Raw genomic sequence first — 26,758 nt, forward strand, 5'->3', positions numbered from 1 at the left:
AGACGTTCCCCCAGATCCTGGTGGTCACCCCTGATAAACTTATAGGTGGCCATCAGATCACCCCTGAGCCTACGCTTTTCCAAGCTAAAGAGTCCCATGTCTCTCAGCCTATCATCGTAAAATCTGTTTTCCTGACCTCTGATCATGCGCGTGGCTCTCCTCTGGACTCTCTCAAGCATTTATCAGTATCCTAAAATTATTACATTACCCTGACTGAAGTATATATTATTTTTTGGATTATTAAAGGGTAGCTTTTAAAAATTAGCTGTTATGTTAATAAAAATGAATTTTCCTGTCATGTTCCGTTTGCTGGTTCTTTTGTATTACAATTTTCCTTCTTATGATTCTGAAAAGGAGTATTGGAAATACATGACCTGCAACCATCATCTGTAAACATAGAATCCTTTATATAAAAAAAGGTTATTTCTTCAGCAGTGTTGCCACAGGACAAGTCTGAGATAAGTTACTTTTCCAGACTTTCATACAGAATAATGTTTTTGCTTGTTTCATTCCTATTCTCTAAAGGCTTTGATCTTTGCTACAAACTTATTGAAACATTCCATGCTATAATTTTAACATCTTTAAGAAAAGCATGGCAGTGAAGAATGCAAATAAATACTATATCAAGAATCTGCTTTTCTTTCAAATTTGTTTTCTGTCTGTCACAGTGGTATTTAATTGCACAAGGGGATCTTATACACGTGATTTCATTTTTTCTTTCCCAAGCAACAAACAGCTATGTTAGAGCAGGCAAGTTAATAGACACACCATTTGAGAAGAGAGACGAGTACTTTTAAAATAAGGAACTTTGACATCTGATTTGCCACCTTTCTGTGTAGGTGATTAAGACAGAATAGATATCCATATTAAGGGCTTTGTTATACATTCATTTTAGGCAGGTACCTGGAGCTCTTAACTCCTGGATTGTCTACCAGTTAACACCTGAAACAGTCACTGCCTCCCACATCTACCCCAACTCCCAGCTACTTACCCTTCCTTACCTATCTGGAAGGTAAACCCCACAGTTAGTGAAGCAAACCCCACAGTTCCTTACTAAACTAGGCACTGTACATCTTGGGGGAGGGACTGGGGATTTTCCTTGCTGCTTCTTTTCCCTTTCAGACTGGTCCAGAAGGAGAGAGAAGTGAGAAAAAGCCCCCAACCTGTTCCCCAGACCAAGGACCCTGGTCTGGGGAATGGGAGGGAAGCATTGTGCAGCTGCTCCTCTGCTCTGTTCCTTGTCTTAGAGGCTGCACCCAAAAATCATCCATTTTACTGTGGATCAAGCTAATTAGCTGCACAGTACAGTGTCACCACCTACCTGTGCACTGGTATTAGGGTTCAGTAAACTAATTAACTCTGCTGCAAGATAGTAAAGTCAGTGACAGTATTATCTTATGATGGAGAATGATATGCATGTGTGGATAGTGACTGAGTGAGAGCCAGACTCCTGGCTGCCACATGGCTCTGCAGATTTTGCATCCTTGTGTCCCAGCCAATCCCTCTGCCACCTACCAAGACCACCTGGAGCCCAGGTCTGACCCCACCATACCCCTGCCAGCCTGGACCTGCTCCACCTCAGCTCAAATTACTGCTATCTTGCATGTACATGTAAACGCTGTGCCCAGGAGCAATTTACTCCAGCTTAAACATCTCTGGAGTTGATTGTTTCACCTTAATTGCACATGTAGATGCACCCAGAGAGTGGAATGGATGGAGCAGTAGGATAAACCCCAAACCTGCTTCTTATTCCAGGACTCCAGTCTGAGAAGCAGGCAGGAGGCAGTGCTGCTCATCCATTTCAATCCAGAAAAGGGACTGAAGCCACTGCAGTTTTTTGCCAGAGCCCTAAGACTGAACCTCACATATGCTATTATTAATTAAAAATGAACTTACATTCAAATAAATAAAGTATTAGAATGTTATCAGAAAAATTATTTACTGATTATAAAGTAAGGTAAGTCAAAGAAAATTAAGAAAAACAAATATTAAAATCTATTCAGTTCTATCAATGACTGTCTAGCACAGATGTGGATTTCTCACATTCTATTCCCACATTCTCCACAATTTGTATGGATTTCTGAGCTCATTTCACATATCTTTATTCTAATTACACTAAAAATAGGCTATTGCCTTGAGTGCTTTCGCACTAGTGTTATTCAACATGAACAATATCCATTCTATATGAAATTTCAACACTTCAAAAATATTTATTAAAAACTGTAATGAACAGTAGAAACATCAATGTATCTCATGGAAGGAAAACTTGCAAAGTATTTCATTTCAGAAAAAATAGTGTTTGGGTTCATTTTTTAAATATATGGATGTTTTGGCTCTTGGGAACTCATTGGACCATGTTTATAAAGTCTTCCACTGTAGAGCAGGAAGTTCAAAACACCCTCAAAAAATGGCTCAAGTCAGGCCCCTCAGAGCCTCCAGAGTTGCCAGGTTCCTGGGTATATGGCAAGTAGGTCAGAAACCATGAAAGCCTTCCAGGAATCCTGATCCATGGCAAAGAGACCTAAAACTCAGAGTTAAGCTAAGTTTCCTTAAAGCTTTCTAAGAGCTTGCCTTAGAGCTCTGGTACAAAGGCAATAAATCTGCCTATGCTTCCTGCCATATTGCTGGGCTCTGAGATTGGGTTATCAAAGTTCCAAGAGCCTTTAGACTCATAGTTCCATAGCAGGGACATACTGACTGACAGCCTGCTATCTGCCACTTCCAAGGAAGGAATTCTACCTGATCAATACATCAAAGAGCTACTCAACAGAGCTCACAAAGACACTCTCATGGACCCAGAGGGACAGCCTTCCATCTTCAGCTCCCTCTGTGCAAAAATGAAGTTTATTTCCTACCTATATGGACTTTTTGCCATCTTATGCCATCTGCACTTTTTCCACAGCCTGACAAAGGGACTTTGATCCCAAAAGCTTGCAGAGAAGGGCAATTGTCTTGTCATTTTCCAGTTGGTCTAATAAAATGTATCACTTTGGAACCAAGAGTTCTAGATTTTTGTATAGCAGGGACATGGAAGCCATAGAGAGGGAGGCTGATAACCCAGGAATGCTCAAGATAGTTTTCATGGTAGGTTTGTTTTAAAGTCATAGACCCTAGAAACCCTGGAATCCAGAGAAGTCTGCTAGGTGACCTGGGAGAAAACCAGGTGATTATTCAATGAACTTCTCCCTGTGTTTCACCAAAATTCAAAAGAACCAAAATATTTTACAAAATATACAGAATATTTTGGTTTTGATCAGCACTATGGTAATGAAGCTGAATGCTCAGATCATAGGGGCACCAGCAACTTCTAGTTGCTACCTCATAGCAAATACAATTGCAATCATGTAGTTGCGAGTGGCAGCTATTGGGGTTTTTTTCACTCTCTCTCTTCCCAAGTCAGCATTCAGGACAGTTGTCCTGGTATCCCTGCTCTAGTTACTACTAGCTCTGATGAAAAATAATTTTCCAGAAAATTTCTGATCAACTGTATTTAGCAGCAGGGTTAGGTACAGATGTTACACCTTTCATGCTTTAAATGCACAGAAAGCACTGTAAAGCCGTAATTGAACAGAAGTTCATGGATCTTAGAGCACTTTAAAAATGGTGGATCATACTCTAAGCTAACCCTTGATAGATGAGGTATTATACTAAAAAGCATTCTGTTACAGTACTTTATCAGAAGCCTGTGCCAGATCCATCGAGAGTTATCTTAGAGCAGGGGCAGGCATAATACTGCCTGCAGGCCAGATACATCCCACCAGGCAATTTCCTCTGGCTCATGGGCAGGTGCCCACCAATTAATTGCATCTGGTCCACCCTGTGGCTGCCCCTGCTGTACTCTGCATGGGGCCAAGACCCATCCACTCCCACTGGGGTAGTGTGCTGCATTTCCACCCTTGCCAATGGGAGAGCCCTGGCCCCAGCCAGCATGCACTGCTTTGGGGGGGGGGGGGCGTTGCTGCTGTAGCCACCCAGGGAACTGTTCATCTCTACCAACCTCCAGCAACTCCTCCTCCTGTCCCTGATGCAGCACTCCAGGCATCAGGTAGGGAAACAGTGGTGGGTGGGGGGGGGTGAAGCTGTAGCTGGGTGGGAGCAAGGGACCCATGCCGGGGACAGCAGGAGCATGGGGCTGGCTCTGCCCCATGACGTGGTCCTCCCAACAGCTCATTAGGACTTAATGAGTTCTTAGGACTCAGCAGTGAGCAATGTACAATGAAGCCAGCAGCCTGGCCTCACTCCCTGCTGCCATGTGCAGCTCTCAGGGCTCAGCTGGGAGAGGCAGGAAGCCCAGCACTGTAGAGCTGGTCCAGCTCAGCCCTGCTCCCTGCCACCCTGGTTGAGTCTTGGGAGCTACATGAGGTGACAGGGAATGCGGCCAGGCTGCTGGATCTATCACATGGGGCTCCAGTGGTGTGTGACTGCTGGAATTCTGGGAGCTGCATGTGAGTTGCAGGGAGATCCTCTCAGTGGAGCTGGCAGCCTGGCTCTGCTCCCTACTGCCAAGTGCAGGTCCTAGGACTTAGCTAAAGCCGTGCACTGCTGCAGAGGAAGAGTGGGGAGGGGACTGTGCCACTGTGGTGGGAGGGGGGAAAGCCCTTACTGGGGATGGCAGCTCCTGCCACACTGTGGGGGAGAGTGAGCCCCTTCCTGGCAAGGGGCTGAACTGTGGGCTCAGGCTGCACGTGGCAGTGCCGGGGTCTGGGGACAGAGGCCTATAAATCCCCACAGCACCACAACACTCCACAGCCACTCTGCTGGCCCCACAGTGTGGCCCCCCCAGGAAGCTGTGATAGACTCCTGCCCATGGGGCACTCACTGCTCCAGCTGCTGGGCGGAGGTGGGGGAGGGGGAGGGCCAGCCCATGCTGCTCGTTCTGTACCGCTGTCGGGGCTTATTCAGTCCCAATTATTCCCCCCTGAACTTCAGCTGCAGCCCAGCCACATAGACCCCACAGCCAGTAGCTTTCTTGCCAGGAGGGAGCTTACCCAAAGCACTGAGTGGCCAGTCACACTGCAGCAGGATCTGCCCAGTGGGTTCTGCCTGGTCCAGATGCTGCTGCCCTGTGCTTGAAGACAGAAGCTGAATAAGCCCCCTCTTGCCAGCAGGGAGCTGTTTCCAAGCAGAGGGCAGCAGCTGCTGGGCCAGGCAGACCTGGCTGGGTAGACTTTGCAGCGTTGTGAACGGCCTCTCTTTGTGATTTGGGCAAGCCCCCTCCAGGCAGAAAGGGGCTTATTTAGCTGCTGACTATGGGATCTGCCCAGCTGGGGTGCAGCTGAAGCTCAGGGGGAATAATGCGGGGCTGAATAACCCTGGCACAGAACAAGTGGAGGGGGCTGGCCTGACAGCTGGAGCAATGGGTGCCCAATGGCAGGAGCCCATCATGGCTTCCCAGAGCACAAGCCCCTTTCTAGTGGAGCCATACTGTGGGGCTGGCAAAGCAGCTATGGAGCATGGTGTCCCTGCAGGGCTGTAGCTGCAGACCTGGCACTGCTGTACACAGCTCGACCCAGAAGCACAGCCCCTTGCTGGGAAGGGGCTCACACTCCCACACAGTGTGACAGGGGCTGCCACCCCCAGTAAGGGCTTTTCCCTTCCTACTGCAGTGGTGGGCAGGGGGCACGGCCAGGCTGGGCCCCTCGCAGGGGGGCAGGGAGGGGTTATTCCTCCTCCCTCCAGCCTCTGGTGGAGAGGACAGCTGGGAGCCTATTCCAAGCAAGGAGCCACACAGCTGCCAGTGGGATAGAAGGGAAATTAACTTTGCTCCCTTCCCCTCTCTGCCTCAGGGGCCAAGGTGCCCCCCTGTTGCAGCAGTGAGGGGGGAGTGTGAGTGGACCTGACTCAGGTCCTTGCTGGTGACACAAGGAGGGGGAATTAAATCTCTCTCTGGCCAGTTCACCCTGGGTTGGCCACACCCCCCCAGCACAGCTTCCCTGCAGCTGAGGGCCAGCTCTAGAGCCCCTTGGCGCCTGGCCTGAGCAACTGCAGGCATGTGCCTGCATTGCCTCCATCCAGAGTCAATGTTTGTCCTGTTACAAACTGGTTCAGCCTACACAGATTACACTAACCTGTGAAGGTTGAATCAGTTCAGGCATCAGTCTTTTGAATGTCTGTCTTTAGCCCAAGGGCCCACTGCCTGCTGCTGCTGCTGCCACTGGTGGTGGGAGCTATGTGCCATGGGGGGAGGCATGTGGGGAAACCCACACCCCACCCTGACATACACACATCCACAACCTCCCCAACACCCACACCCTCCCACATAATCACCTCATCACCCCCCCCACACATCCACAGCCCCCGCAAACCACACACCCACCACATCATGCACACACACACATGCCACACACGCACACCCTCAACCACACCCCACATGCTCCCCCTCACAGAATGTACAACAGTACGATTTTATTTTGAGCTATTGTACAATTGCTTCTATATACACTATACACATAAATCGGGACAAAATATTTTTTGAAATAAAATTAAGATATGCTATAGTAGATATTTGATTTTTAGTATATGATTTTCTGGTTCCAAGATAGCAACCCCCCCCCCCCCCCCACACACACACAAAAGGAATATTTATGGGGGTAAGGGGAGGGACTTCCTGTCACAAAGGTTAGGGGGCTAGGGGCAGGAATTCTGGTCCCAAGATGGTTACCAGGGATTGGGTCATCTATCAAGGGTGGGGTAGCTCATCAAAAGGCATTAAGCAGCCCTCTAGCTGAAATAATTGTCCACCCCTGACTTAGAACATGATTACCATGCAGCGCTGCACTCTAGCCTTGGCCAGAGATTGTGTACTTTGCCTGAGCACCGAGCTGTCCCCGTTCTCTCAGTTGTCACTGGCCCAAGTCAGTGACAGCCTCTGATCCTGGTCCTCCCTCCTCCCTCTGGCCATATGTTAATTTCAGCCTGGAAGAGGAGGAAGGAAAGAGGGTCTCTCTCCCAGCAGCTGCCCTGGCCCTAGAGTGCACTACAGCTCAGGCAGAAGGGGCCCAGGGTCTTTCTCTCTGAAGCATCCCTGGCCCTGCAGCTTGCCACTGCCTGGCCTGAGAGACTGCAGGGGAAGTGGTCCAGGATCTCTTCCCTATCAGCCATTGCTGGCAGTGGCTGACACAGTGGGGAGACAGTAGGGACAGAGCCCATTCCAACAATCTCCTGGGAGGTATGTGGGAGGCATGCTGAGAGGTGTGAGGGAGCACCCACAGTGGCCAATGTGGGCAGGCTGTGAGCCCCTCCACCAAAGAGTGAATGTCTGTTTCGTTTGCTCTCAATCTAACTTATACTGCTTGAAATAGAGTGTGATAGTTACAGCTCTTTCACTAGGGGCTTTTAGCCTTCTGCTACAATATCATTATTTATAGTATTTATATGTGTGTGTGTAAACATAGTCCACACATTAACACATGAAAAAAACACTAAAACTCACACAGGCACAGACAGTACATATATGGAGGAATTTAAAGTATTTTTAAATTATCAAAACATTGGCAAGCTTTTCTTATTTTATTTACACATTGAAGGATTAAACTAATTAATTTCTGTGAATATCCTTTTTTAGCTGGGCCTTGCTAAACTCCACTCTCCAGCCTGTAGCTTAAATTGGAAATAAGCATTTTTAACCACAGGAGTACAGTGGTTACAGCAAGCACTGAGGCTGCTATTGGAATTCAAGGGAAATAAATATACATTATCTAGGCTTCAGAAAGCCATAATTTTGCTCATTGATCAGCTATACTATAGAGACTGAAATCCATCTTCATATGCTTGCATGCAGCGTCCTTTGAGTTCTGTAAAGCCTACCACATATATTCAAGGGTAGAATTTGTCCATAGGTTTTGTGACCTTGTTAGGAGAGTGAAAGTGGAATAAATGTCCTATGAAAAGCTTGAGTATATATTTGTGAAAACAGCAAATATCAATTCATATATACTTGTCAACATTCAACTTTACAGCTCATTGAAAATATTTTTAAATTTAGAGGAAACTTTCCTGACTTATAACTAGGACAGTAAGACAGTCATTTTGCCATTTGCTGTTATATTCACATGCATATCTAACTAATGTCATTGACTGTAGGACATATCTTTGTCACCTTAATATAGCTCCTAAAGCTCTCATTAACCCAGAAATCCAGTCACTGGACTCCAAACTGAATACTAATTGCATTGCACACTCCATTGCTTTCAATATAGTGAGTCTGTATTATCAAAGTAACCCAGAAAATAACTGAATACTTAATATTAATAAATTTGCAAGGGTAGTTCAGGAAAATCACTGGAGTCTTCAAAGGCCAAGCTACTGGATCTCCTCTGAGAACCACAAAGGAAAGTTAGTTAGTGAGAGGGGAGAAAAAGAGATAGAATAGGAGACATTGTTTCTGACATTTTGTCATTGTTATTTATAATGAAAAAGAAAGAAGGCTGAAAAGTGTTAAAGGAAGTAATAACTTTTAACAGACAGTATCCAGGACATTTGACAAAGCTTCAGAAGTATATAGGACATCTGAAGGAAGTTATAAAGGACTGGTGTGGCAAATACATATGGATGAAGGCAAAGTAAAGATATGAAAAAGTATATCAGAGTATAGGGGAATATGCAAAAAAGAAAAGACAAAATAGTATGTAAGAAACAAGGAGATTAAATTTCAGAGAAGTCTGAAAACAACAAAGAAAGGTGAATGCTAAAAGCCAACAGGGATGCAGTGTGGAGTCAATTCTCTGATAAAAAAAATCTTTGTCAGTGCAGAATCAACCTTCACTAGTAGTATTTAACAAACACTCAAATCTCTAAAAACCAGGAGTTCATGTATTTAAAACTTAAACTTCAGCAAACAAGAAATACAGGTTGTAAACTATACATCAAGGCAACCTTAACTCTGACCTCTTTGGCTAATACCCCAATATGCTTAAAATACATGCATTTGAATACTGACTTTGCAGACAGTGTTAATTTCCTATGTAATGGGGTATGTAACCATTTTTGGACAATCCAGTGCTTCCATGTATTGAGGTTAGCTGTCCGGAACTGAAAGTACTGACACCTATCCTCCCAAATACTGACCTTACTTCAGCAAAACCCAGCTTCCTCTGGCTGAACTTCTCTTTACAAGGCCTTCTCTCTTACTCACAGGACTCCATCTAACACTATACTTCTACTTATCCATCACTTAAACCCCAAGATCATTCTCATTTCCAACTTAATTGTAGGCTATCCTCACAGCAAGAATCAAGAATTTTTTGTGTGTTGGATAATGCTGATTCACAAAAACCAAAAGCTTTGCACAGAGACATATCCAAGTTGATGAATATTTCAAGAAAAGTTTTCTCAGCTTCAAGATGGAATTTCTAATTCAAATTCTCTCCTCCAATGAACATTCAATTATTTATACAAGTGGAACAGCATGCACTGGAGAGATTGAGAAAGAACCCCAACTAGACAATAGCCTGTTGGTTAGGAGACTGCACTGAAAGATTACAATCCTGCTTTGAATTTGAGAGCATGTAGACTTGAAGCTGGGTTTCCCACACCCATGGCAAATGTCTTAAGCACTAAGGGTGCCTATACATCAACGGGGAGGCTGTTGCAATGTGCTATAATTACAGTGCACTGAAGCAAACTCAATTAATCGAGTCTGCCAGGGCATGGAAATTACTATTCCACATCCTGTGTTTCAGTATCTTTGTGCTTCAAAATGTTGACAGGGGAACTTTAACTAAAGCTCATCGAATATGCTTTAGTTCAAGCACCCCGACTCCCATTTTGAAGCATGGGGATGCTGATATGAGACACTGTGATGCTTTAATTAGAGTGTCTCTTGGATCCACTCCAATTAAAGTGCCTCCCCTCCATCCATGGAGCATATGTAAAAGTGCTTGAGAGTATTGGCTATTTTTGGTTGTGTTTGTCTCTCTCCGTGTTTTTGGCAAGTGGGAGAGGGTGTGAGGAAGAGCTTAGACTTTGAAAGGTCTTATGTTTACCAAGAGTAAAATGGAGGAAATTCTGTAATATTGAAAATTTTCATACAATTCCCTTCCAGCTTTACAAAACAACATTGTAAGCTCTTTCTAATACTGCCTACAGAGTTCATCCCAAGTCTCTCAAAGTACATATGCAACATCTTTTTTTTTTTGATCCCCCATACAGGAGAAGTAAGGTCAAGTGTTGAGATCTAATGGCTTTCCTCAGGTCATCTCAGATCACAGTCACAACTGCATAATGTTGCTCTAACCAACTTCTCCACAATACAGTATTTACATATCAGATAGGAAATGCAGACAGAGCAACTTCCAACTCCAGGATGCAGAGTTAAGGCTATGACAAGTTTATATTACCTGTTTTGGGAAGTTTAAGTTTCAGTTAATTTAATCCTATAATTTGGCTTTCAGTGAGGCCAAGCAGAGCCCATGGGGAGAGGGAGGGAAGGGGAGAGGGGTGGGGGCGATGATGGATGCAGGCTGCCCACTATGGGCTTGGGGCTCCTGCCCTCCCCCAAGGAGCCCTGAGAAAGCCATACTGCTTCTGAGGTCCAGCCAATTGGTACCTAGGGACACTACTCCTGGACATCTGCTGGGAAGAGTAGTCAGCCAGATCTGACCGCTCACACAGGTTCTTAGCCAGGACCTCCATCTAACCCATGAAGTGCACAGTCCCACCAGGGGAGATGCCAGTGGAGCCAGGTGTCCAAGGAGAGTGGTCGCTCCTTAAGGAGACGATCCTCCAAGCCCAAAGGGAGGTAATCCCAACATGGATCAAAGGGAGCAGGAGGGCAGACAAGCCCCCATGGCTCACCAAAAGCATCCGGGAATGTCTCCTAGCTAAAAGGGAGGCATACACCCAATGGAAAGGAGGGGACATCACCAGGAATGACTATACTGCAGTTGCTCAGGGATGCAGGGCAGTCAGGAAGGCCAAGGCAGAGATGGAACTGGGACTGGCTTCCTGGATTAAGGACAATAAGATGTCCTTCTTTAAATACATAGGGGGTAAAAAGAAGGTCCCGGGTAACGTGGGGCCCTTGCAGGACGCGTTAGGAAATTTGGTCTTCACACCAGATGACAAAACCAACATATTTAACAATTTCTTTGCCTCCATTTTCCTAAGCAGGGACTGGTACAGTCACCCCCCCCGGCCCCTACCTCAGGCACCAGGGGAGGCACACCTAGGCCAAGGGTTAGTGAGGAACTAGTTAGGGAACTTCTGGAGGGACTGGATGTATTCAAGTCACCTGGTCTGGACAATCTCCACCCTAGAGCACTAAGGGAATTGGCTGAGGTCATTGCAGGACCCCTGGCACGGCTTTACAAGCACTTATGGTGCTCTGGTGTGGTGCCAGAGGACTAGAAGAGGGCCAATGTGGTTCCCATCTTCAAAAAAGGGAGGAAGGAGGACCTGGGAAACTATAGGCCAGTTAGTCTTATCTCAATCCTGGGCAAGCTTTTTGAAAGAATTATTCTGGCACATATCCACGAGGGGCCAGCAGGGGAGGTCATGCTTAGGGGCAACCAACACGGGTTCATTAGTGGGAGGTTCTGTCAGACCAACCTGGTGGTCTTCTATGATCAGATCATCAAATCATTAGATGCAGGGTTAGCAGTAGACATGTCTTCCTGGACTTTCGGAAGGCCTTCAACACTGTCTTTCACCCTGTTCTCATTAAGAAACTGGGGGACTGTGGTGTCAACACATACACAGTCAACTGGGTTGCCAACTGGCAGGAGGGCTGCACCCAGAGAGTGGTGGTGGATGGGTCTTTTTCGACATGGAGGGATGTGGGCAGTGGAGTTCCACAGGGCTCCGTCCTTGGGCCTGCACTGTTCAACATCTTCATCAGTGACTTGGACGAGGGGGTAAAAAGCACCCTGTTCAAATTTGCTGATGACATTAAGATGTGGGGGATTGTGGGCATGCTAGAAGGGAGGAATAGGCTGCAATTGGACCTAGGCAAGTTACCGGGGTGGGCGGATGAGAATAGGATGGGATTCAACACTGATAAGTACAAAGTGATGCACCTGGGGAAGAACAACCGGCACCATACCTACAGGTTGGGGAACTCCCTTCTTGTTAGTACAGAGGCGGAAAAGGATCTTGAAGTCATCATTGACTCCCAGATGAACATGGGCTGGCAGTGTGGGGATGCAGTCAGGAAGGCCAACCATACCTTGTCATGCATCCACAGATGCATCTCAAGCAGGTCCAAGGAGATGATACTCTCCCTCTATGCGGCACTGGTCAGGCCACAGCTGGAATACTGCATCCAGTTCTGGGCACCGCACTTCAAGAGGGATGTGGATAACATGGATAGGGTCCAGAGGAGGGCCACTTGCATGATCAGGGGGCAGCAGAGAAGGCCTTACAAGGAGAGGCTATGGGACTTGAACCTGTTCAGCCTCCAAAAGAGAAGGCTGAGGGGGAATCTAGTGGCCTGTTACAAACTAGTCAAGGGGCATCAGCAGGCACTGGGGTAGTCCCTATTTCCCCGAGCCAGGAGTGACCAGGAATAATGGTCACAAGCTGACAGAGGGTAAATTTAGGCTAGATATCAGGAGGCGCTAGTTCACAGTCAGGGTGGCTAGGATCTGGAACCAATTTCCAAGAGAAGTGGCGCAGGCTCCTACCCTGGGGGTCTTTAAGAGGAGGCTAGATGTACACCTTGCTGGGGTCGTTTGACCCCAATACACTTTTCTGCCATGGCAGGGGGTCGGACTAGATGATCTACTCTGGTCCCTTCCCACTCTAGAAACTGTGAAACTATGAAACTATACTCCTTGTGCTAGCTGAACTGCTGAAGCTGCCCTGACAGTTCCCTGCATCTTTTACCCACTACAGTAGTCTGGCAGTGGGGGTGGCTGCTTGGCTGTGACCTGCTGCGCACCTGCCAGACCCAGATGAGGACTGCACAGCAAGTATGTGCCCATCTGTGCCAGCTGCCAGTGGGCTGTGGCTGCAGATTTGGGTTTTGTGCAACAGGCTCCTCTGCCTGGGTCCTGCCATTTGCCTACCTAGCAGGAATTCTGGTGTTCCCTCTTTGAAAACTGAAAAATCCCTGCAAAAAAATCCCAAAGTCACTATGCAAAATACCCTTAAATCCATGTTCCTCCGCAATTAAAACGAAGACAAATAATATATATATATACATACATATACAAAAACACACACACGTACATACACATACAGCAATCAGTTGGGCAATGTTTTATTGATATATCTACAGTGTTAAAACAATTTGGAAGCCTACCAGTGTCTCTATTAACATAATAAAATGATGTCTAAATACCTATATGTTTTGCTCCCCCTCACAGGTGTTACAGCCCCCTTCCCCCAGGGCCACTCACCTCACAGTATGAGGTGTTCTGGGGACTCTGGGGTCTATGGTCTCCTGCCACCTCCTCCTGCTCCCCCCTACTTTCCAACAGGAGCCTAGGTCTAATTCTCTGCAGCAGGCATGCTGCCTTCCTCGTGCAAGCAGGCAGCATGCTTCAGGACTGGGGCAAGGCCCAACAACAGAGATGTTCTGGCTGCTACTAGAGTGTCTCTGTGGAGGACCCAGCCTCTGGTTGCCTCATGTCATTGTCCAGGACTGTGCCTTGCCTCACTTCTTTTCCTGCATGTTTTTTTACCCCCAGATATTCAGAGGTCTAATTTTGCCCCCGCACTGCAAATTTGCACCACAGGGAACATTTTTTCATTCCTGTATATGCCTCTTGCAGCATCTCATAGAGTTTTGAGATGCTGCAAGATGCACATGCATGCTCATCTGGATGTGCCTCTTAAGGCTAAAAACATTTTCTCCCACATGCACAGCTGTGACTTGCCACTAGAGGGGGATGGCTAGGAGCTACAGCTCTGAGATGGCACCACAGGACTGGTGAGTCGGGACAGGCTTCTGTCCTTGCACTAGGTGCATGTGTGTGAGAAATGGGTTGAGGGGGGAGGGAGAAGAAACATGAAACTGAGAGGCAGAGTTAATGGGATAGGGTGGGTAAAAAATGGAAGGTGGAAAGGAAATGGTGGGGGGAAGGGTGAAACTAAGGAAGTTAATCACTGAAAGAGAAAATAAAAATAAGTAAAAACAAAAAGAATTAAGAGGAAGTAAATTAAAGAAGGTCTCATGTTTTAATAAATTGGGATTTGGGATTGGAGTGTGAGGGGTGCTGGTCATGTTTCCCAGGGTGGCTGAGAGGTGGGAGGAGTGATGGAAAGTGATTTGGGGGAGCTACTGCCCTCGCCGCAGGTAGGAAGTCCCCAGCTCATGGGGACGCAATCTTGTCCCCCTTAACCCACCCAGACCCCTCTCCCCAACCTGTCCATGTCCTATGACCTAGTTAGCTGGGATGTGCTCTGCAAGCTGTTTGCATGTGGTTGCATGACTAGGAGTGGGAAGGTCACACCCAGAAAGACAGGAGGGAGTTGACTTGGTGTCAGAACCCCTCCCCCTGGCAGTATAGAGTTCAAGGGGTGTAAAGTTTGTCTACACAGAACAGGAGGGTGGGGGAGAGGACACTGCATCCTGGGATGCTGGTGCACTGCATTTTGTGCTGTTCATTTGTAGGGAGTGGCTGCATATTAATGGAACATGAGCTGAGTAACACAGATCAGAGATAAATCTGCCTTGGAGTGTGCTTCAGACTAGTTTCAGGTGTTAATGTGTGGACAATCCAAGGGTTAAGAGCTCCAGAGGCCACCTAAAATTAATGTGCAACTAAGCCCTAAGTATTTCTTACAACTTACAGGAATACTATGGATGAATTGATTCAGGGAAATAATAAAAAGTGAACCTTTTTGCCTGTACATTGTATGACTATTACCCTCTTGTCCAACACACAAATGATCTCCAGAACTTGAAAAAAAAGAGATGTTACATCTTGTGTTAAAACTCTGTTTTGGGAACTCAAACATGGAGTAAAGCAGATGACAGAAACTCTATTTTAGGAAGGATTTTAAGAACCTGAAATGCAGCTGCTTCCTGAATCAGAATGAAACCTGAGAATGTAAACATTTCTTTGTCAATGACAATTCTGAAAAACACATTTTAGTCAATCCAAACTTTTCATTTTGATGTTAAAATCTTAAATTTTGTATTATAACATGCAAACTTGAAAATGACAATACTTTTGAAAACAAAAGAAAAAATAATAAATATTTAAAAAAAAAATCAAATCTGTATTTCAGCATTATCAGAATTGTAATGATTATTCCAGAAACAAATTTTCAGTAAAAATCCAGACCATTTTATGTGATGTTCTGATTATGACAGAACTACATTCTTCTAAGAAAAACTGCTTCCTCCAGATCAGACACAGAGGAAAACCTGTAACACAGATTTCCCAGTTGATTATATTTGCAGTTTCCTTATCTTTTAAAACCAATAACCAGAAAAGATTTGGAAAGCCAACTTATTTTCAGTTATCTCTTTAGGACTGGCATCATATTTAGAAGTAACTAGGCAGCAATTTATACCCTTTGCCAGTGAACTCATGTCACCAGTGAGCCACATGGCCCTTTCTCCCTTTTGACAGTGAATTCTCTCTTCAAGGACAACAATGATAGAGTAAAACTTGTCGACTAACTTGTTAGTCTGTTTGGAACTCTTTGTAAAACTACAGGCATTAAACAATAGAAATGCCAGATGAAACTCAGAGAGACTGAAAAATAACAGCAACTAGTATAAGATGTTTGAAGAAAAATATAGTAAGATAAAATAATTAAATTAACTGAAGATAAAATAAAAATATTCCCTTACTGCACCATTAGGTCTACACAGGTAAAAACAGGAAATTCTAATATTATGGCTGATTCAGCTGCACTCTAAATCTTTGAGGTGGTAAAAGTTTATGATGCAAACCTAAAATTACACTTTTAAAAAGAGAAACATGAACAACAAAGGTTTTACATATGCTTTGGGGCTTCTTTTAGTGCCCGAACATTGTATTTAGTAATATAGCTCTGGACAAAATTTTGAGTCATTGAACCCAGTCCCATACTATTGCTATTGAGGGCAATCGTATCATATGCTCCACTTCAGAAAGTCAATCAAACTTCACCTTAAAAGTCTTTTTTCCCTTCTCCTCGCCATTACTCCTTCTGAAGATTATTCTAGATCCTCACCTACCTATTCTTTAGAAGCATTCTTTTAATTGCAAACCTAAATTTATTCATGTACGGTTTATATCCTTACAACACAAATAAATGTTGCCTCCCCTTCAATCAATCCCACCCACCTTCCAATTTTTGTACTAAGCCCTTTTTTTCTCCAGTTTAACTAATTGTTTTCTGCTTGGCATAATTTTTAATGTTTTAGCAAAAATCTAGAGAGGTTAAAACTCCAAAACAGTCTTTATCTAGAAAATCAATGATCTTTACAAAGAGATAGGTTAGGTTAATCAAGCTTTATTTGGTAAACACGTGTTCCATTTCAGCCTCTCCCCCCATTTTCCTCCAAGTTCTTAATTATTCTTTCCTTCAAAATGACTTCCCAATGACTCCCAAAAAATCCTTCCCAATCCCTTAACAATACAGAGATCAACAGTAGTAGGCTTACAGGGCATTTGTACATGACACAAGATTTTCTGCTTACGCCACTGCAACTACATTTGTGCTTGCATGAGCAAGATTTCCTGCTGCTTTAAAAGTATTTTCAGCAAGTTGAACTAAGCTGCTTGGACATGTTTTAGTTTGTGTTGCCGTCGCTTACATCGCCCTGTCTATGGATTCATGGTGTGTAAACACCAAGTGACTCAAAGACTTGTAATTAATGGTTTTGCCACCAGCTACTTCTGTAGTTCAGGCCTTTGGCCACTGGGTGCCACCGTTATTTGCTGCTGGTAGATTTTTGGGGGGGGGGGTTTGGCTCCTGCTCATCGCTCCTTCCCTCTCCCTGCTCCCACAGGGGGCAGAAGCTGGGGCTACTACAGGGCAGCCTGTGCTCACAGGGGCTGAGTGGCCAGGAGATGCTGCCCAGGGGGAAGCAGGGGGGAAGGGAGGCTGTGGCCAGGCTGTCTGGCACAGCGTAGCAGCCTAATCCCTGTGCTGCATCCAAGCAGTGTTTTTAAATGCAAGCCAAATGTCCAGGATTTCCTTCCCCAGTTTGTTTTCAACATGGCCACCGCTAGATAGAACTACAGTTTCCAGAATACCTAGCACAGTGTGTGCATGATCAGGAACTGAGATTTTGCTTTGGTCCCCTGGCGGGAGCAGGGGTAACCTCCTATCAGAATCATAAGGCAGGGCTGGCGGGGGAGGAGGGGCTAGGGGCCATACGCCATTTTTTAAAATTTTCTATGACTTCCTGTCACACTTTCTGCATCCCTCTTTCCTGTTTTCCTGATCTCCTGCTAATCCTTTTGTCACTGGAAGCTTCTTTCTACCTTGCATTCTACGACTGCTGTCACTTTTCTTCCCCTGCCTGCTTCCCCCCTCCCTCTCGTATTCTCCCTTTTATCTTTCTAATTTCTGCCTATTTATATTTTCACTCCCACCCTGCTATACTTTTAGCTTCTATCATTCCTTGGAGTCTCAGACCAGCAGAGATTCTGACTGTACCTGAAAGCTTGCCACTAACTTTTTTCCAACTACTCAGTTGGTCTAATAAAAGATATCACATCTACTCAAAGAACCTTGCCTACTTAGGTAAAACAAACAGGACTTGTGGTAGAGATGATATCTTTTATTAGACCAACAAGGGTTTTTTTGCACAAAAACCCCCAAAACCCTCAAAAAAATACTGCATGTAACTAAAATAAAATAAACAGAGAGAACTCCTGGCTGTTTGCTAGGGGTTTTCTTACAGCCATGTGTGAATTGAAAATAACTTCCTGTTGCATTTTTTCCACATCTATAAGGCCCACACTTAGAAGATTTAATTAAAAAATATTTCCTCTTATCATGAACAGGTTGTGACATAAGATAGGTATTTGTTAATCCTAACACACAGTGTTTATCAAGGGCACATTCTCATTTACACAATACAACTAAGGCCAGTGTTTTACCTGGTATTTATAGTAATTTTATCTCCCTCTTTCCCAAGCTTGGATTTATTGGCCAAACAGTAGACCAACAAGATTTTTGCAAGGAAAAAAAAAATTTTGAATTGCCAGCTTTCAGGAACAAAAACCCTTCATTAGGCATCAGAGAAAAGATTATAAAAGTTCTGGATAGAAATGAAAGTTCATATTTCAGAGGATTTCACAGAGGAGTCAATAAATGGAAAACTCCTCTGGGCAGTTCTTAACTGATATGGACCTGAAGGTCTCCTGTGGTGATACAAATTACTTTAGACAATGACAGGAGTAGGATCTCAGGTCTGACTAGCAAAGCAGGGAAGGCATCCTTTACATTTCAAAGAGGGCAATCATCACCCTTTTCAGGCCCAGATCTATCTGTTTTGTTCTTCTGAGAGCAAGAGAGGCTGAGAGCTATTCTTCCCCTTGCCCTCACCCCGCCCCGCCGCCCACCCCACCCAAAAGAGGATGATGGTGCGAAGGGCAGTGACATGTTGGTGCCCTGCTTTTGCCCATTCTGTTGCCCATTAATGGCAAGCCACAGCCCCAAGCCCAACCCTGCCAGTGCCCCTCACTCCCAACACTTTGTGCCCCCTGCAGCCTCTAATTGCCCTCCCCCTGGTCCCACCAGCAGGGAAAAGTATTGTATTCTTGGAATTGTAGTTTTACCTAGCAGTATTTTGGGTTCCATTTTCAACATAGCTGCTGCTAGGTATTCTGGGAACTGTAGTTTTACCTAGGGGTTGCCATATTAAAAACAAGCTGGGGGTGGGGGTGAAATTTAAAAAAACCTAGCCAGACATAGCACAGGATGCCAAAAAAAAGGACATGTCTGGGAAAACCCTGTGCTGCATGGCTGGCCATAGAGTTCTCCACTGGCCTCAGGACAAGCCCCACCCCTCCTGCCCTGTAGCAGCTCCAGCCTTCATTCCCTCCCCGCCCCCCACCCTGGCCTGACCAAATGTCAGGGATTTTGCTTTACTCAGCTGGTGGGAGCAGGGGCAGGGTGATCCAAACTAGACTGATATTTGTCTCCCCCTGCTGGAATTTGCTGGGAATTACACATGGGACATAATTTGTTCAAAAGCCCATAGTTTGTAAACACAAACATGTTGCACCAAAATAAACCAGTTTAAAATTTAAGGTGAGGTAAATTAATGAGAATCAAATGCCACAGTGTATACAAATGCCGATAGTTGCCTGGATATCTTTTTTGCCCATTTTTTTAAGGATGGGCAACTACACATACTACCACCCATAAAAATGCACTACAACTTTCCAATTTAATTGCCCTAAAAAGAATATTTGCTATAGCTTCTGCAATACCATTTGCTGGTCCTTTCAAACTGTCGAAATGGAAATTACATACTCTCCCTGCCTTGGTGCATAAAAGTTTTGAATTTAGCTTCAATCCCTGGATGTTGTCATTTTCATTTCCATTTCAGTCCTATTAACCATCTTGCCATTGTTGTCATGGCAATTACTGTAGCCCTTATTGAAAGCTATGGCAATGTGTTCATTTTGTTCAGTGCCATTTCCTAGATAATCTTTAACCTATATCCCTCTCTCACCTTGCTTCTTTTTGGGTACATGGGTGAAGAACCTTTCCTTATTTGGTTTTCATGTACTTATCACAATCTAAATCAGCATTAATTTTGGAAAAATATATATTTCCCTTTTTTTCTAATTGTTACCTCCTATAAGAATTTCAGGAGAAAAAGCATGTATAAGAACATAAGAGAATTTCAGTTTAAATACTGAATATGTTAACAGTGAACTCACCTTAAGAATTAAGGCAACTTGTGACAAAAGAAATCAGAGTCACTAGGACCCATGACTTAAAGGACAGATAAGGGGAAGCTTAAAACCCTTAAACCTTAAAAACAGCATGGGCTTGGATGGCCTCAGGTTACAACACACAATTTCCTTTCTACTGATGATTTGTTTATTAATGTTTCCTGGGTTAAAACCATGAAGAGAAGTCAATTGGTCCCCTGACAACTTAAAACTACCTCTCATACTGTCTTCTCTAAACATCTAACACTTTAATTGCAAAATTTCTGTGTGACCTCTTCTTTGGCCTCTGACGTTTAAAGATAGGATGCAGAACCATCTTAGCAAACTACCTCTGGCAACTTTGGCAGAAAATGGCTCTTAGAAGAGTCATAGTTTTAGCTTTGTAGGAAAAAAAATCATTATACAAGATTTGTGCATCTTCAGACTTAAAATGGAATCCTACAAACTACATTGTATGCCATTTCCTTGCTGCCTGATCAATTTCCATTTCATTATGCCCAGTATTTTTTCCAGGATTATCTGATAGTAAATGGCATACTAAGCTTGACACTAAAAAAAGCTATTAAATTTGATCTTCTAGTTCTTCCCAGAGGTAGAAAACAACAACAAACTAATTTACCCCCTTATTAAGGAGGTGATTCAGGGCATAGCAATCAGTATATAACCACTGTCTGCCTTTTATATACATAGATATTACTGATTAACATACCATGTTTGAAACGCATTATCTTTAAAACCAATATTTTGTGGCCTATCATTTTGGCAATTTTGTTTCTTAACTGCAGGTTTATCAGAAAAGGTAGCAAGATAAATCAGAAGATTAAATTATTAAAATGTAATTCATTTTACCAATTCTAAGGCATAATTCTTGTTTTCTGCTTGCTCCAGCTAATGAAAGTTAGATTCAGTTCTTTTTTTAATTTGATCTAAAGGGATTTACCAGCTTTCCCAATGGATTGTAGGAAAGCATTTCATACTAGAAAGATTTGAAAATGACAGCAAAAAAAAAAGAAGCTAGAAAGACAGAGGGAAAAAAGAGAAAAAAAGTCATACCAAGTTGTGTATATGTTTTTTGTTTATAGTGTTTCTTAATTTTTTATTTTCATAACAAATACTGGGGGGGAGGGGTGCAGGGGGAATGTTTAAATCCAACTTTCCCAGATGCTGGAGGGAATGGCATTATTTACTGTGATCAAGATCTGATTTTTTCACCTATGCCAAAAATCATCCTAGTCCTCAGCATTTTTTATGTATCTTTTATATTTGTTTGTAATATTGGTTCAGATTGCACAATCAAATGTATCCGTTGGAAAGTGTCCATCTTTAATGATGATCCTATTATTCAGCTGGCATAGCCAGAAGACTTTCTAACATTTCATACTAACTATCAATTTTACATTTCCTGAGTCCCATCAAAGGAATTGTATTTTGGGGTGCAAATCCACACAATATCCACAAGTGAAACTGTGGGTTCTAAATGAGTTACAAATGAACCTAATAGGCCTTCTGAGGCCACTGTTATGCTGACAAAGGAAAACCAGGGGACATCAGGTAATAGGTTTGGTTGGGAATGATTGGGAAACAATCAATCATTTTTACAGTAACTCCCTTATTTTAACAGTAGGTTTAAACTAAGCAAACCTGCACTTCCCCCTCATGTACAAGCCACATACAAATGCAGTTTTAAAAAAAGGCCATTTGAATTAATTAAGCTAAAAAAGTTTTTCATGATGATAAGGATATTCAAGGAAGCCTAAGAAACTGTTCTATTTTCCCCTCCACTGTTTGAAAACACCAATCAAAAGCACAATTATTTAAAGTTATTTAAATCAAAACAGCAAAGATTTTGTAGAAAATATTTTGAAAGGTCCATTATTGACTGATACCAAACCTGAGAAATCTCTGTGCAAATTATTATTGTTATGATTCTATAAAGGCTTAAATGAAGGGAGATATTTAAAAAATGAGTACATTTAAAGCTGAATTAAATGGACAACAGTGAACTTTTAGGGGAACTAATAAATTACAGAGCATATTTAATAAATGGAGAAAAAATTACTGATAGGTTATGTTACTTCATTGAAAATTTGTGGCAAATTTTGTTTTAGTTTCATGGATTCTTGTCAAATGCAGGAACCCAAATGCAGGAAGGCTAGCTGAGGACTGTTGGCAAAATCCCAATAATTGTAGTCCATGTGAGAAGACATCACCTAAAGGTAGGTTTAGCGATATTTAATAAAAGGGAGAAGCATGGGAAAAAGAGATATTAAAAGAAAGGATTAGGATCAATAAAAACCAGTCTGAAATAGGATGCGATGGCAAATAAAGGACAAGAAATAAGCATACCCTGGGACATACACACAGCAATAGGGAAATTTTAGCTTAATTTGAAATAACTCTCAACATCATAGCCAGTATCATAAATTTAAAGGGTGAGACAACAAAAGAAGCAACTATGGGCATTTTCTTTGTGGAAAAAGGTGGGGTGGGGTGGATAACAACAACAAAAACCTGCTACCGCAGTTGGTATCTGATTTTGCCACCTCCTCCGGCAGTGCAGCAGTTGGCACTGCCCTATCGGCGAAACAGCTCAAGTAATGGAACTGCCCTGCTATGCCTCTGATCATGCCTATTGCATTGCGATCTGTTATATCAATTGATATATCAAAAAGAATAGACAAAATATGTGCTTTTGGTCGCCATATCCTTAGGCTGCCACAAGTACTTTTCTTTAGGGGAAGTTACTTAGACCACACTAAGGGCATTTAAAATGCAAGCACCTTGGTAAAGCTTATTAACTCATGATAACTGCCCTCTAAGGCCATGTCCAGAGGAGTGTGGATGTGGGTATGTAGTACCACAGACTGGGAGATCCCAGGGTCAAAAAAACCTATGCTAAAAAAACATGGGAGCGCATGCAGCAATAGCTCATGCTGACCAAAAGCAGCCTGAGACATGCTTTGGCTGCCACTCAGGCTTCCTACTGTGGATACATTCCTGGCAGACCCCCAGAACCCCAGGTAAGGCTGCTAGGACCAGCACAGTTACTAGTCCCAGCCTTCCCTACCTCACCCAGGCTAACCTGCCACATGCCAAGAGTGTGTGTGGCATGGCTGTTCCCTAGGAACAAGTAGCAATGCCACAAGGTGTGCCTACTACTTGTCCCCAAGGAAACAAACATCTGCGCTCATCTGGATGTGGGCTAAGTGTCTCAAAGCTATATCACTTCTTGGCCTGGCTTGTGTTAGGGTACTTCAGTCTTGTCCACAGAGATAAACCAAATAATGTGCAGTCCTACAGAATACTAAGATTCACTTTTCCCAAACTCCCCTCTCCAAGCCCAGCTGTCCCAGCTTCTAGCCACTTCTCTGCCTGCCTTCCCTCTAGTGGCAAGTCAGAGCTGTGCAGGCGATCCATGGTATTAACCCTTAATTTGCGACTGCTCATACCTAGGGATCTACACTAATCATGTTGAAAGTTCACTACACAGAGGGTCCTTAATATTTTTTTTTTTTAATGCACACCTGTCCCTCTACATTGATTGGTAGATTAGCCCCAGTAGCCCTGCTGCTTGCTGCTGATCAGCTGGGAGGTAACAACTATGGCATATTTAAAACCATGTTTTTTGCCTCCTGGCCCATCAGGAGTGAGTGGAGAGCAATGGGGTGACCTGGGCCCCTCCACTAATCAGCAGGGAAGGGGGGAGGTGGATGTGGTGAAAAGAGCAAGATTAAAAGAGTCACTGGGCAGCACACTTCCAGTGTGATTTAGGTAGATCCCTACTTATAGCACACTAACTTTAACACAGCTTAATATTTCATAAATTTAGTATGGTTTAAGTATAATGTATACATTCACCATTCCTTGCATGAACAGTTGTTGCTGCTTGTGACTTTTGAAACAACAGCCTTTTCTTGTTTTTTCTCCATAAACTCAGGTGCCCTCTGTGCAATTACTAACTCTACCATCTTGTTACTTTTGGAGACAGTAACAACAGCTCTTATGAAAAGTTATGACAGCAGAGGAATTTAAAAATGGACCCATTTGGAATCTGCAGAAGTATTACATTAAATGGGTGATAGCTTTTATTAGACCAACTGTATGGCTGGAATTGAGTTAGAGTGGCGTGATACTCAAAAGCTTGCCTAAGTCTATCCCAAACATGCAGTTGGTCCAATAAAAGATATCAGCTACACAAATTCTTGCCATATATTTTCTGAATCACCATGGTTACAACATCAATTCAACACTATATTAAGTTCAAAATATTATGTCTAAGTGGACAAATTTCACTTGACCTCTCTTTTTTTTTTTCTGAGAAAGAGGGAGGAAATGGACCTATTCTTGCAATCTGTTACATATGGGCAAACCTATGGGCCTCAATGAGATTGGTGCTTGTTGATGGATCCCAGGACCTTTAAAATATGAAGAAAGGATTCTCATTAGAGTACCGTAAGTCACTATAAAAACTGATAGGTAGGGCAATTATGAAGGTTTATACTTTTCAGGAGGCAAGGTAGAGCTGAAGCAAACTCTCTGATATAAGTACAGGATAGAAAGTTCAAAAAGCCCCTTCGGTCTGCAGTCATTATTTCTCATATAAATCCCACCTCTCTTACACTGAATGTGAACTACTGATTAATGTCAGCAGTGCAATTGCATTTAAACTTTATGAAAAGGCTTTCGTTTTAAGTCACTCTAGATTGTCTTTTTCTGGGTCCCTTAGTTGCTTTAGCTTTAGTTTTTGACCTTTTACTATTTGCTTATGCCTATGTGTTTGTGTAAATTTACAACAACCTCAAGATGTCTTTGAGTACATTTAAAGAGGTAGACTCACTTAACTTGAAAATGAACTTTTGAAGACGGGAAAAGCCTTTAAAAACAATGCAGAAATTCTGTTTGAAGGACAAATGGTATACTTCTTACTTTTTGTTGACATTTTGACTTATATCTCTGGAATAGTTCATAAACAAACAAGAAATGACCTTCATGCTAATAGACAGCACTGTATGAAATAGGACTTCATAAAAAATCTGACAGCTTGAAAATGTAAGGAAGGTGTGTGAAACCTGAACTTTCAAAGAATAACATTTGTTCAGTACTGGAGAAAGATGTTTTATAAAAGGGAGAAGCTTTACATTTTGCTTGATTATAACAATATTTGTGTCCAACTGTGACAAGTTTAGTTCTAATAAAAACTGATTATTGTTTTAAATGTATCAGGAAAGGGTCATTAGAGTAAATTGCATAGATTATCAATAAAAAAGAAAAATCAAAACTTCTTAGTTGATTTCAGGAAAAAAAAAATTAAAACAACTCTGAATAAACACCTACTTGAGGTCTTGGGAAGGTTCTGCTCTGATATGGGGTGTCTCCACAGAGTGCCCAAACACTGCCCCTTCTGTGCCTAAAATAAATACATAAATAAAATACAGTACAATTATACTGGAAAGGAAAAGTACAATTAAATGTATGACCAAAACTTGACATTTTTAGGATAAAAGATTTAGTCAATTAATTTACTAATGCATCCATCCATACCTCATTATCAAAGGACATTCTGCAGGTTCAATATGTATTTTTTACCTTAAAGAAATGTTACTGTTTATGCCAAAATCAGGATTAACTGCACTAAAAACTGATGACTTCCATTTATCCATGGAAGAGGCTTAAGAAATTCAAAATTCAAAATTCTTAGAACTAGCTTATGAGTGTGAGCATACCATCAAAAGCCCATAGACAGGACCTTTTTAATGCCCAGAATTTTTAAAATAGCTAAAGAAGTAAACAAGCACAATTTTGAACACACACACACACACACACACACACACACACGCAAACAGTAGTCAAATTTTCAGAAGTGTCCATTCATTTTTATTTGTTTCAGGATTTGAATAACCAGAATGAGTTATTCTGTATACCATTGTTAAAGCTTTTGAGAACCCATAGTTTCCAGCTGTTTCTGAACTTAACACTCACCTTTAATCACTTTCAACTTTGCATTCTCTCTCAGAGACCTCTCATTAGTTTTTGAGGCCAACCCAGTTTTGGGGTATTCAGGTATTTGTTATTAGTACCCATACCCCAAGGCAACAGAATAAATGAATATGTCTGAAAATGCTGGTCCTAGAGTATTTTTATGCATTTATAAACTCTGAAACTTATACAAAGCACTAATGGGTTTGACTGAAAGATTACTCTTAAAGCCATTGTTCAAGAATAGTCAGGTTTTGACAAAACATTTTAAAATAAGTAATTCTGTCTTCAGATAAGTTTTCATTTTTTACTGAAAGCTGTGAAAAATATGTAAGTTTCAGTGGAGAAAAATACAATCAACCAATAAATAAAACCATTTTAATTTCTAGCAAAACGTTGATTTTTCAGCAAAAACCTAAAGTTTGCTGTGAATTCATCCATGCATTTTCAATAAGTTCTAAATTAATAATCACAAGTAATAAACTATTTTGTCTTTATTTAGTTCTCTTTACATAAGCTATCTGTATATGTTAGGAACAAAGAACACCTATAGGCATCCTGCTCTCCCCTCTAGGATTCCTGTTTACATTTTTAAGTGCAGCATGTCAGTAGAGATAGGAGTCACTGGCTTTTGCTGCAGAATAATAAAGTGCAGACTTTTTCCTTTAATGACTTGTTTAATATTAGTTACAAAGATGGATATTTTCACAATATTTTTCCACTGAAGCTTTTCTTTAAAAATAAATTGAAGAGTTAGATTATATATTAAGTGCAGCATGGTTCTTTGCCCTTGGTCACTGAGAAATGGTTCCACACCTCCACAGAGACCAAGAGCAAAGAACCACGATCATTTCTAGAGAAGGACTAGCTTCTAAAGAAAAGACATGTTGGTTGCTGGAGGTTTGGCTCCTAGATATGTTCCTTAAAAGATCACATACTTGTCAAAAAAGTTTAATTTGAGTTCTAAGTGAATGGCCAGTAAG

General features: G+C 42.7%; 1 protein-coding gene across 1 annotated transcript in view; it reads right to left on the reverse strand.

Annotated features, from left to right (window-relative positions):
* Nucleotides 1-26,758, reverse strand: part of SGCZ (sarcoglycan zeta) — a 517,747-nt gene that overhangs the window by 19,904 nt on the left and 471,085 nt on the right. Inside the window, exon 5 of the mRNA XM_019553415.1 lies at nt 25,134-25,206. Within this exon, the coding sequence (XP_019408960.1) occupies nt 25,134-25,206 (73 nt within the window). The remainder of the gene's footprint in view (nt 1-25,133; nt 25,207-26,758) is intronic.

The sequence above is a fragment of the Crocodylus porosus genome, unplaced genomic scaffold (assembly GCF_001723895.1).
Source record: "Crocodylus porosus isolate Cpor-Errol unplaced genomic scaffold, CroPor_comp1, whole genome shotgun sequence".
Lineage (NCBI taxonomy): Eukaryota > Metazoa > Chordata > Crocodylia > Crocodylidae > Crocodylus > Crocodylus porosus.